At 51.1% G+C, this 12,899-nt stretch overlaps 1 protein-coding gene across 1 annotated transcript in view; it reads left to right on the forward strand.

Annotated features, from left to right (window-relative positions):
* The first annotated feature begins 6,548 nt into the window (after positions 1-6,548).
* Positions 6,549-12,899, forward strand: part of LOC140425672 (NFX1-type zinc finger-containing protein 1-like) — a 75,471-nt gene continuing 69,120 nt past the window's right edge. The window contains exon 1 of the mRNA XM_072510168.1: positions 6,549-7,968. Coding sequence (XP_072366269.1) covers positions 6,577-7,968 — 1,392 coding nt within the window. The 5' untranslated portion in view covers positions 6,549-6,576. The remainder of the gene's footprint in view (positions 7,969-12,899) is intronic.

Raw genomic sequence — 12,899 nt, forward strand, 5'->3', positions numbered from 1 at the left:
GGGGACAACATTCGCCTCTCTCCAGTCTTCCGGCACTATTCCTGTCGACAGTGAGGACATAAAGATCAAAGCCAAAGGCTCTGCAATCTCATCCCTCGCCTCCCAAAGAATCCTAGGATATATCCCATCAGGCCCAGGGGACTTTTCTATCCTCAGGCTTCTCAAAATTTCTAACACATCTTCCTTCCGAATATCTACCTCCTCCAACCTACCAGCCTGTATCGCACTATCCTCCTCAACAACATGGCCCCTCTCCTTTGTGAACACTGAAGAAAAATATTCATTTAGGGCCTCTCCTATTTCTTCTGACTCCATGCACAAGTTCCCACTACTGTCCTTGACCAGCCCTAACTTCACCTTGGTCATTCTTTTATTCCTCACATACGTTTTCCTTGATCCTACCTGCCAAGGACTTCTCATGCCCCCCTCCTAGCTCTCCTAAGCCCTTTCTTGAGCTCCTTCCTAGCTAACTTATATCCCTCAAATGCCCCAACTGAACCTCGTTTTCTCATCCTTACATAAGCCCCCTTCTTCCTCTTGACAAGATATTCAACCTCTTTTGTAAACCATGGTTCCCTCACTCGACCATTTCCTCCCTGCCTGACAGGGACATACCTATCAAGGACACGCAGTATTTGCTCCTTGAACAAGCTCCACATCTCAATTGTGCCTATCCCTGACAGTTCCTGTTTCCATCTCATGCTCCCCAATTCTTGCCTAATCACATCTTAATTACCCTTCCCCCAGTTATAAACCTTGCCCTGCGGTATGTTCCTATCCCTCTCCATTGCTATAGTGAAAGACACCGAATTGTGATCACTATCTCCAAAGTGCTCTCCTACAACCAAACCTAACACTTGGCCCGGTTCATTACAGAGTACCACATCCAATGTGGCCCCGCCTCTTGTCGGCCTATCCACGTGAGGAAACCCTCCTGTACACACTGGATAAAAGCAGCCCCATCCAAACTATTCAAATTATAGTGGCTCCAATCAATATTTGGAAAGTTAAAGTCACCCATGGCAACTACCCTGTGACTACCGCACCTATCCAAAATCTGCATTGCAATCTTTTCCTCCACATCTCTGTTACTGTTTGGGGGGCCTATAGAAAACTCCAGACAAAGTGTCCGAGACTGGCTTAGTTTACAGGCTTCACTTTCATTTCTGAAAAACACAAGCTCTTGGAAAGAGGAATAAGAAAGAGTTCTGCCGGATATTGAGCTGGAGCTCACCGTAATACCCACACAGGCAGGGTGTGGCCTACACAACTTCAATCCGTTTCCTGCATATTGAAACTGAGTTGCCATAGTGACGCCACAGGTTTGTGGCGCGCAAGCCCAGCTTCGCGATAATTGGGTGTTTATAATAACAATAACCTTTATTATTCTCACAAGGAAAGACTGCAATGACGTTACTGTGAAAATTCCCTAGTCGTTACACTCTGTTTGGGTACACGGAGGGAGAATTCCGAATGTCCAATTCACCTAACCAGCACGTCTTTTGGGACTTGTGGGAGGAAACCGGAGCACCCGGAGGAAACCCACGCAGACACGGGGGAGGACGTGCAGACTCCGCACAGACAGTAAACCCGAGCCGGGAATCGAACCCGGGACCCTGGAGCGGTGAAGCAACAGTGCTAACCACTGTGCGGCCGTGCCACCCCGCTTCGGGTCTGGAAGGCGCCGCCTGACTGGAGGCAGGGTTTCATTGAAGCATCCAAAATGGAATGCGACTGTTGGCTGACGAGGACGAGTGTGCGGAGTGGTGGGGAGAGGGCAGGGGAATGGGTCAGAGCTCACTCGCCGAACCAGCACGGAGATGATGGGCTGAATGGCCTCATTCAGCACTGCAACAATTCTGTGATTCGGTTTCTGCGATTTGAAGGGTGAAGTCGGGATGAGCATGGCGCGTGAAACCTGGTCAGGAAGCCTGACGGCCGGGACCGCCTGGTGACCACCAAGGGTTGCCAAATCTGGTTGGGACGTTGGTTTCGGTGGAGGAGTGAGTTCTGCTTGTGGCATGGTCCATACTTTGCAGTTTAGACCCACTATTCCTAGAGGGTGCTTAACTCCACAGGGCAAGAGCTTTAGTGGGAGCGGTGACATATACCCGGATGTGTTAAAGAAAAAGCTCGAAGTGTAAAGTGAGAAAGTTGGTACAGCAGAATGTTTAATTCGGATGTCCAAAATCGGGGGTTATTATGGAGTAAATAAGGAGAGAAACTGAACTACCAGTCCTTCAGCAAGAACGTCTTCACATATTTATATAGTAAGAAGTCTTACAACACAATTTTGTTTTGAATCACTAGCTTTCGGAGCACAGCTCCTTCATCGGGTGAGTCGATATATATATATATATATAAATAAGACTGAAGCCAACCTTTTGAAAGCTCAAAGAAGGTACTGCAAAAAGTCCGTTTGAAACGGGCAGTTTTCAGACATTGGGCACGATCGAACGTCTCCCGCGCTGCGGTGCGGCGAGGGGAACGTGCTGACTCCGCACAGACAGTGACCCAAGACGGGAATTGAACCCGGGATCCTGCTGCTGTCAAGCAACAGTGCTAACCACGGGCAGCACGGTGGCACACGGTGAGGCATTACAGCCTCACGGCGCCGAGGACCCGGGTTCGAATCCCGGCCCCGGGTCACTGTCCGTGTGGGGTTTGCACATTCTCCCCGTGTCTGCGTGGGTTTCGCCCCCACAACCCAAAGATGTGCTGGTGAGGTGGATTGCCCCTTAATTGGGAAAAAATGAATTGGCTACTCCTGAATTTTATTAAGAACAAACAGTGCTAACCACTGTGCTGCTGTGCCGCCCATCTGCTTCTAGTGAGGCAGCTCGTCTCCCTTTAATGTGCAGATTCCCGAGGTACCCGTGGTGTTGGGAATCGTCCCCTTCACCTCCTGAGCCCGCGTGCGGGCGCCGTTCAATGCTGCTCTTCACAATCTGGCACCAGACGCAACGGCACTTGTGGGTGACTCCGAGGGGATCGGAAGCTCCCAGGTGCATGCCCTTTGGGCAGGGTGGTACTCTGGCACTGCTGGTACCACCTGGGCACCCTGACACTGCCAGCCTGGAACCCTGGCAGTGCCACCTGGGTGCCAGCCTGGCACTACCAAGGTTCCCAGGTGGCACTGCCAGATGCCAGGGGCACTGTCAGGTTGGTACTGCCAAGGTGCCAAGTTGGCATTTTTTGAATGGTGGAGATGGGGCCGGGGGTATCCTGCATGGGTGTTTGGGGAGGGGCCTGCGGGGTGCCAGGTACCCCCCCCAATGGGCTTATGGGGGTGGGTGGGAATCACCTCGGGCGCTCCAGAGATCGGGACGTCATCCAATTTCCCGCTACACTGAGGAGTTCCAGCGAGCAGAGCTCCTCAATGCACTAAATAGGGCTATGTGCAGCCTTGAACATGCGTTCCCTGCTGAGGGCCCTATCTAACCAAAGTGCAGATTTATAGTGCAGCTAAACGAGGGGACATGGTGTCTAGCACAAGGGGACATAGCTTTAAATTGAGGGGAGATAGATATAAGACAGATGTCAGAGGTAGGTTCTTTACTCAGAGAGTAGTAAGGGCGTGGAATGCCCTGTCTGCAACAGTAGTGGACTCGCCAACACTAAGGGCATTCAAATGGTCATTGGCTAGACATATGGACGATAAGGGAATAGTGTAGATGGGCTTTAGAGTGGTTTCACAGGTCGGCGCAACATCGAGGGCCGAAGGGCCTGTACTGCGCTGGAATGTTCTATGTTCGAAACGGGCTTTGATCCCATTTATGGTGCTCTAGCTCATGAGCTAAGCTTTATCTACCAGCATTCCACAAAACCATGAAATCTGAAAAAAGACTTCATGCTAACCAACAATTGGCCGAGACGATTAAGGTGCAAAATGGGAGGCGTGTATCACAGATCTGAAGCCTTTGCCTCAACCATCAGATTGCTATGGATCAGATTGGATTGGATTTGTTCATCGTGTATTTTATGTTTGCCCTATTGTGTATTTTCTTTTCATGCCCGGACACGATCTGTCACGTGTACCGGAACCTCGGTACACGTGACAACGAACAAATCCAACATCCAAACTAACTCAGGCCAACAAATGCTGGTCCTGCCGACAGCAGCTCCACCCCCTGAAAGAATACTTTTAATAACCGTTTCTCTTGAAAATGAAAATGAAAATCGCTGATTGTCACGAAAAGGCTTCAAATGAAGTTACTGTGCAAAGCCCCTAGTTGCCACATTCCGGCGCCTGTTCGGGGAGGCCGGTACGGGAATTGAACCCGCGCCTGTTCGGGGAGGCTGGGGGAAGGTTGCTAACAAGGGGACGCGGATTTGCTGAACGGCCAAGGCAGTAAAGGCCCATTTGTCCACAGCAGTTAGAATGATTGGATGTTGCTCCGTGGTGTTGAGATCTGGAATGCGCTGCCTGATAGGGTGGCAGAGAATTCATTAGTTACATTCCAAAGGGACCGGAATACATATTTCCTTGGTGTCCAAAGGTGAGCAGGTTGGGTGGGGGTTACGGGGATAGGGCGGGGGAGTGGGTCGAGGGAGGCTGCTCTTTCGGAGGGCCAATGGGCCTTGCGCTGTCGGGAATTTATGGTTTCTATGGAGACATGTGTAAAGCCGCGGTGGGGGGGCTAATTTGATTGCTGTTCCAAATAGCCAGCACGGGAAGCATGGGCCAAATGCCCTCCTTCCGCCAAGATCCTACGAACCGGATGTAATGTTGCCTGGCTGCTATAAAGCGGAGGTGAGGGGGGCCATGCTCTCTACTCTGCCAGCCTTTAGCTGCCACCACAGTTGTTGCCAGCGATGGAGGTGGTATAGGAAAGCCCGCACCCCGGCAGCCTCGGTTTGATTCCCCGATTAAAGGGAGGGTGGGGTGGGGGTCCCCAAGCCTCCAGCGTGTGGGAGCCTCCCACCCGATGGCAACTCCCAGTTGAGAGCTGGAATTTATTTCTTTATTCGTTCACGGGACGTGGGCGTCGCTGGGCCGGGGCAGCGTTTATTGTCCATCCCCCGAGGGCAGTTAAGAGTCGACCATGTTGCTGAGGGTCTGGAGTCACGTGTAGGCCAGACCGGGTAAGGCTGGTTTAGCTCAGTTGGCTAGGCTGCTGGTTTGTGGTGCAGACCGAGGCCAGCAGCGTGGGTTCAAATCCCGTACCAGCTGGGGTTATTCATTGCCCCTCCCCTGAGGTGTTGCGGTCCTCTGGTTAAACCACCGCCAGTCAGCTCTCCCCCCTCCAAGGGGAAAGCAGCCTGCGGTCATCGTGGAACTGTGGCGACTTTACCTTTATTTAGGAATAACCCGCTTACTGACGCTCAGACCTGAGATTCAACAGGGCCGCTCGGCTCTTGGGCAGCTGGGGACTTCACAGTGCCAAGGGCCCGGGTTCGATTCCGGGCGCTGGGGACTTCACCGTGCCAAGGACCCGGGTTCGATTCCGGGCTTGGCTCGCGGTCTGTGAGGAACCCGCACTTTCTCCTCGTGTCTGCGTGGGATTCCTCCGGGTGCTCCGGTTTCCCCCGGGTTAGGTGGATTGTTCCCGCTAAATTGCCCCGTCGTGTCCAAAAGTCAGGCGGGGTTGCTGGGTTACGGGGATAGGGTGGACGTATGGACACAGGTAGGCTGCCCTTTCAGGGGCCTGTGTGGACTCGATGGGCCGAATGGCCTCCACTGTAAATTCTATGATAACAACAGATTTCCTTCTCGAAAGTGGACCAGATGGTATTGTTTTTTTTAACCTTTTAGAGTACCCAATTATTTTTTTCCAATTAAGGGGCAATTTAGCGTGGCCAATCCACCTAACCTGCACATGATCAGGGGGTTGGATAGGGTGGACAGTGAGAGCCTTCTCCCGCGGATGGAAATGGCTGGCACGAGGGGACATAACTTTAAACTGAGGGGTAATAGATATAGGACAGAGGTCAGAGGTAGGTTCTTTACGCAAAGAGTAGTGAGGCCGTGGAATGCCCTACCTGCTACAGTGGTGAACTCGCCAACATTGAGGGCATTTAAAAGTTTATTGGATAAACATATGGATGATAATGGCATAGTGTAGGTTGGATGGCTTTTGTTTCGGTGCAACATCGTGGGCCGAAGGGCCTGTACTGCGCTGTATTGTTCTATCTATCTATCTTTGGGTTGTGGGGGCGAAACCCACGCAGACACGGGGAGAATGTGCAAACTCCACACGGACAGTGACCCAGAGCCGGGATCGAACCCGGGACCTCCGCGCCGTGGGGCAGCTGTGCTAACCACTGCGCCGCCCTGCTGCCCCTTGGATGGGTTTTTAAGACAACTGAGAATAGTTTCATGGTCATTATTACAGAGATTTTGATTCCAAATTTATTCAATTTAAATTCCACCAGCTGCTGTGGTGGGAATTGAGCTCTTTGTCCCAAGTGCATTAGCGTGGGCCTCTGCTTACTGGCCTAATGGCATTACCAGCACCCTCTCCCCTGTAAAAGAGGGACTGATTATAAATCAATGCCTTAAAGGAATATAGCTGATGGATAGTTTTCTGTTTATCCTGCAGGTCGGAAATTTGCCCCCCCCCCCGACTCTCAAACATGGACAGGAAGCGAAGACAACCAGATAGTCACAATGACTTTGGGCATCACAAAAACAAGGTTCCTCGGGAATCTCCCAGAGACAACCCGGCTCCAGGCAGAGGTGGACACCACCGAGCAGGCCCCAACTTCCCGCTGGAGCTGCGGCCATTTCTCGACCATCTGGAAAACTGTGATCGGCGTGAGGTTTCGCCGTTCCTTCAGCAGCACCGAGGCGAACTGGCCGAAGTCCTCAATAGGATGGAGCTGGGGATCGCTGACGTCCCTTGCGTTATTCGGAGTCTAAGGGTAGCAGCAGAAATGGCCGCCAGCAAAGAGAAGGCTGAACCCATTCTTCAGTTAGTGATCCGCTCTCCGTTCCTGCTGAGGAGCTTGCTTCATTTCATCGCCGTCTTCGACGGCTGCGGCAGCCGCAGTAACAGAGCCGCCATGGACAACCTGATTGCGCTCCTCCGCCACCTGACCCTGGCGTTTCCTGAGAGCATTCAAACTTGCATCTCCGTCCCAGTGGATGTCCTCACTGTCCGCCTGCAGAGACTTCACGACTTGAGCTCTTGCCTTTCCTGGCCGATGAAGAAACAGCTGCTGGACCTCGAACGTGCCGTCAATGAGGCGTTCCCGGGACGGCAAAGGATGCCGACGTGGGGGATGTTCACCCCGGAGCACCCCAAAGACTTCCACGACCTTTCTGTCTTTCCCAGCTCCGAGGACATGGCGGGCCCGGTGAATCCCACGGTGCTCCCCAATAAAGTCGCGGGACCGTACGAGAGCAACTTTGTGTACCTGGACACCCACTTTCGCCTCTTGCGAGAAGACTTCGTAAAGCCCCTGAGAGAAGGCATTACGGCCTGCCTTGCGCCAAGGAGCCATTTTGTGGAGGCACCTGATCAGACCAGGGAGCTGAGGATTTACAGGAAAGTCCAGATCCTGCATCCGGTTTGTCAGTGGGAAGGTGTCATGTACAAGGTCCAGTTTGACGTGGACAAGTCCCGGCGTGGAGCCTGGCGGGACTTCCAAAGTCTGCGGAAAGGGTCCCTGGTTTGCCTCCTAGCGACGGACTGCGAGGAAATATTCTTCGCCTCCGTCGCAAAGTCGAGACCCAAGATGCTCGCCCAAGGGCTGGTCTTGCTCAAATTCTCCACCAGCCACCTGCAGCTGTCCAAGTACGTCTACCGGCACCAGTTCATGATGGTGGAGTCGCCGGCCTTCTTTGTCGCCTATCGACACGTTCTCCAGGGACTCCAGGAAATGGATGTCAAAAGGGTCCCTTTCCAGCGGTACATTGTGAAGTGCAAAGCCTCGATCCACCCACCTGCCTATCTCCAGCAGCGCGATGTCAGCCTGGATCTGCGACCCTTGCTCCGAAACTGTAAAGAGGCGGCTGAAACTGAGGTAAGATTCATATTCCATCGATTCTAAAGAACACAAATACCTCAGAAAGGGGAACAGGAAAAGACCGCTCGGCCGTTCGAGCCTGCTGTCCCTCCATAAGGATCATGGCTGTTCTCCAAGCTCAACTATAAACCATAAGACAAAGGAGCAGAATTAGGCCACTCGGCCCATCGAGTCTGCTCCGCCATTCAATCATGGTTGATATTTTTCTCATCCCCATTCTCCTGCCTTCTCCCCATAACCCCTGAACCCCTTATTAATCCAGAACCTATCTATCTCGGTCTTAACTCCGCATTCCTTTCTCTGAAATACAATATAAACGGCCGCCATTTCCGGGAGAGTCCTTCAGTTGACCCACTCAGGGCGTACTTGACCACCTTGAGGTGCAAAAGCTCCATCAAATCCCCCAGCCAAGGGGCAGCATGGTGGCGCAGCAGTTAGCACTGCTGCCTCACGGCACCGAGGACCCGGGTTCGATCCCAGCCCTGAATAGTAAAGAACCTATCTCTGACATCTATCCTATATCTATCTCCCCTCAATTTAAAGCTATGTCCCCTCATGCTAGACATCACCATCCGAGGAAAAAGGCTCTCACTGCCCACCCTATCCAATCCTCTGATCATCTTGTATGTCTCAAATAAGTCACCTCTTAACCTTCTTCTCTCTAACGAAAACAGCCTCAAGTCCCTCAGCCTTTCCTCATAAGATCTTCCCTCCATACCAGGCAACATTCTGGTAAATCTCCTCTGCACCCTTTCCAATGCTTCCACATCCTCCCTATAATGCGGCGACCAGAATTGCACGCAATACTCCAAATGCGGCCGCACCAGAGTTTTGTACAGCTGCAACATGACCTCATGGCTCCGAAACTCAATCCCTCTACCAATAAAAGCTAACACACCGTACGCCTTCTTAACAACCTCCTCAACCTGAGTGGCAACTTTCAGGGATCTATGTACATGGACACCGAGATCTCTCTGATCATCCACACTGCCAAGAATCTTACCATTAGCCCAGTACTCTGTCTTCCTGTTATTTCTTCCAAAATGAATCACCTCTCACTTTTCAGCATTAAACTCCATTTGCCACCTCTCAGCCCAGCACTGCAGCTTATCTATGCCCCTCTGTAACTTGTAACATCCTTCCGCACTGTCCACAACTCCACCGACTTTAGTGTCATCTGCAAATTTACTCATCCATCCTTCTACGCCCTCCTCCAGGTCATTTCTAAAAATGACAAACAGCAGTGGCCCCAAAACAGATCCTTGTGGTACACCACTAGTAACTAGACTCCAGTCTGAACACTTCCCATCAACCACCACCCTTTGTCCTCTCCCAGCTAGCCAATTTCTGATCCAAACTGCTAAATCTCCCTGAATCCCATGCTTCCGTATTTTCTGCAGTAGCCTACCGTGGGGAACCTTATCAAACGCTTTACTGAAATCCATATACACCACATCAACTGCTTTACCCTCATCCACCTGTTTGGTCACCTTCTCAAAGAACTCAATCAGGTTTGTGAGGCACGACCTACTCTTCACAAACCCGTGTTGACTATGTCTAATCAAATTATTCCTTTCCAGATGATTATACACCCTATCTCTTATAAACCTTTCCAAGATTTTTCCCACAACAGAAGTAAGGCTCGCTGGTCTATAGTTACCGGGGTTGTCTCTACTCCCCTTCTTGAACAAGGGGACAACATTTGCTATCCTCCAGTCTTCTGGCACTATTCCTGTAGACAAAGATGACTTAAAGATCAAAGCCAAAGGCTCAGCAATCGCCTCCCTAGCTTCCCAGAGAATCCTAGGATAAATCCCATCCGGCCCAGGGGACTTATCTATTTTGACACTTTCCAGAATTGATAACACCTCCTCCTTATGAACCTCAAGCCCTTCTAGTCTAGTAGGCTGAATCTCTGTATTCTCCTCAACAACATTGTCTTTTACCTGTGTGAATACTGACGAAAAATATTCATTTAGCACCTCTCCTATCTCCTCGGACTCCAAGCACAACTTCCCACTACTGTCCTTGACGGGCCCTACTCTTACCCTAGTCATTCTTTTATTCCTGACATATTTATGGAAAGCTTAAGGGTTATCCTTGATCCCACCTGCCAAAGACTTCTCATGTCCCCTCCTGGCTCTTCTTAGCTCTCTCTTTAGGTCCTTCCTAGCTAACTTGTAACTCTCGAGCGCCCTAACTGAAACTTCATGTCTCATCTTTACATAAGCCTCCTTCTTCCTCTTGACAAGTGTTTCGACTGCCTTAGTAAATCACAGTTCCCTTGCTCGACCACTTCCTGCCTGCCTGACAGGTACATACTTATCAAGGACATGCAGTAGCTGTTCCTTGAACAAGCTCCACATTTCCAGTGTGCCCATCCCCTGCAGTTTTCCTCTCCATCCGATGCTTCCTAAGTCTTGCCTCATCGCATCATAATTGCTTTTCCCCAGATATAACTCTTGCCGTGCGGTATATAACTATCCCTTTCCATCACTAAAGTAAACGTAATCGAATTGTGGTCACTATCACCAAAGTGCTCACCTACCTCCAAATCTAACACCGGTCCTGGTTCATTACCCAGTACCAAATCCAATACGGCCTCACCTCTTGTTGGCCTATCTACATACTGTGTCAGGAAAACCTCCTGCACACATTGGACAAAAATGGACCCATCTAAAGTACTCGAACTATAGTGTTTCCAGTCAATATTTGGAAAGTTAAAGTCCCCCATAACAACTACCCTGTTGCTTTCGCTCCTATCCAGAATCATCTTTGCAATCCATTCCTCGACATCTCTGGAACTTTTCGGAGGCCTATAGAAAACCCCTAACAGGGTGACCTCTCCTTTCCTGTTTCTAACCTCAGCCCATACTACCTCAGTAGACGAGTCCTCATCAAACATCCCTTCTGCCACCATAATACTGTCCTTGACTAACAATGCCACCCCTCCCCCTCTTTTACCACCTTCCCTGAGCTTACTGAAATATCCAAACCCTGGCACCTGCAACAACCATTCCTGTCCCTGCTCTATCCATGTCTCCGAAATGGCCACAACATCGAAGTCCCAGGTACCAACCCATGCCGCAAGTTCACCCACCTTATTCCGGATGCTCCTGGCATTGAAGAAGACACACTTTAAACCACCTTCCTGCCTGCCGGTACACTCCTGCAACTTTGAAACCCTACTCATGACCTCACTACTCTCAACCTCCTGTATACTGGAGCTACAATTCAGGTTCCCAAGCCCCTGCTGAACTAGTTTAAACCCTCCCGAAGAGCATTAGCAAATTTCCCCGCCAGGATATTGGTACCCCTCTGGTCCAGGTGTAGACCATCCCGTTTGTAGAGGTCCCACCGACCCCAGAATGAGCCCCAATTATCCAGAAATCTGAAACCCGCCCTCCTGCACCATCCCTGTAGCCACGTTTTCAACTCCTCTCTCTCCCTATTCCTCGTCTCGCTATCACATGGCACGGGTAACAACCCAGAGATAATAACTCTGGTTGTCCTAGATCTAAGTTTCCACCCTAGCTCCCTGAATTCCTGCCTTACATCCCAATCCCTTTTCCTACCTATGTCGTTGGTACCTATGTGGACCACGACTTGGGGCTGCTCCCCCTCCCCCTTAAGGATCCCGAAAACACGATCAGAGACATCACGGACCCTGGCACCTGCGAGGCAACACACCAACCGCGAGTCTCTCTCGTTCCCACAGAATCTCCTATCTATCCCCCTAACTATGGAGTCACCAATGACTAATGCTCTACTCCTCTCCCCCCTTCCCTTCTGAGCAACAGGGACAGACCCTGTGCCAGAGACCTGTACCCCATGGCTTAGCCCTGGTAAGTCCCCCCCAACAGTATCCAAAGCGGTATACTTGTTACTAAGGGGAACGGCCACAGGGGATCCCTGCACTGACTGCTTCCTCCCAGCCCCTCTCACCGTCACCCATCTATCTTTATTCTTCGGAGTAACTACATCCCTGAAGCTTCTATCTATGACCACCTCTGCCTCCCGAATGGTTCGAAGTTCATCCAGCTCCAGCTCCAGTTCCCTAACGCGGTTTCTGAGGAGCTGGAGATGGGTGCACTTCCCACAGGTGAAATCAGCAGGTACACTGACAGCGTCCCTCACCTCAAACATTCTGCAGGAGGAACATTGCACTACCTTCCCCTCTAGATAACTTGCGGATAAAACAAGAAAAAGAAAGAAAGAGCTTACCTGTAATTCACTCCCCTTCCCAGCAAGCACTCACTCAGCAACCTCTGCGCCCCGCATGATAACACCTGAGGGAAAATAAAAGAAGGTAAGATTTTTAAAAAGATAAAATGAGATAAAGATCCGTTGTTGTCACATGATGATGAGGGGGGGGGGCGGGGGATGTAGATTTTCTTCATTCCGAGGGTTGTGAATCTTTGTGAATCACACACCCAGATTAGTCTTGGGCTCCAGTCAGTAATCAGGAAGCAAGTGGAATGTTGGTGTTTATTGCAAAGGGGATCGAATGTAAAAGTAAAACAAGCAAATGGCTGTGGATGCTGGGAAACTGACACAAAAAGAGAAAACGCAGGATAAATTCAGCAAGGTTGTCAGAGTCTGTGGAGAGAGCGTTTCGAGACTCTTCAGTGTAAACACAGTGAGCTTTTACTGCAGCTGTACAGAGGCCGGGTTGGATACTTCGTGTCTCTCCTCCCCCCTCCGCCCTGCTCCACCCCGCCCCTCCGCCGGCCCCTCCACCCCGCTCCTAACTCCCTCACTCCCACTCTGCTCCTAACTCACTCACCCCCACTCTGCTCCTAACTCCCTCACTCCCACTCTGCTCCTAACTCCCTCACCCCCACTCTGCTCCTAACTCCCTCACTCCCACTCTGCTCCTAACTCCCTCACTCCCACTCTGCTCCTAACTCCCTCACCCCCACTCTGCT

This window comes from Scyliorhinus torazame, chromosome 6 (assembly GCF_047496885.1).
Source record: "Scyliorhinus torazame isolate Kashiwa2021f chromosome 6, sScyTor2.1, whole genome shotgun sequence".
Classification (NCBI taxonomy): domain Eukaryota; kingdom Metazoa; phylum Chordata; class Chondrichthyes; order Carcharhiniformes; family Scyliorhinidae; genus Scyliorhinus; species Scyliorhinus torazame.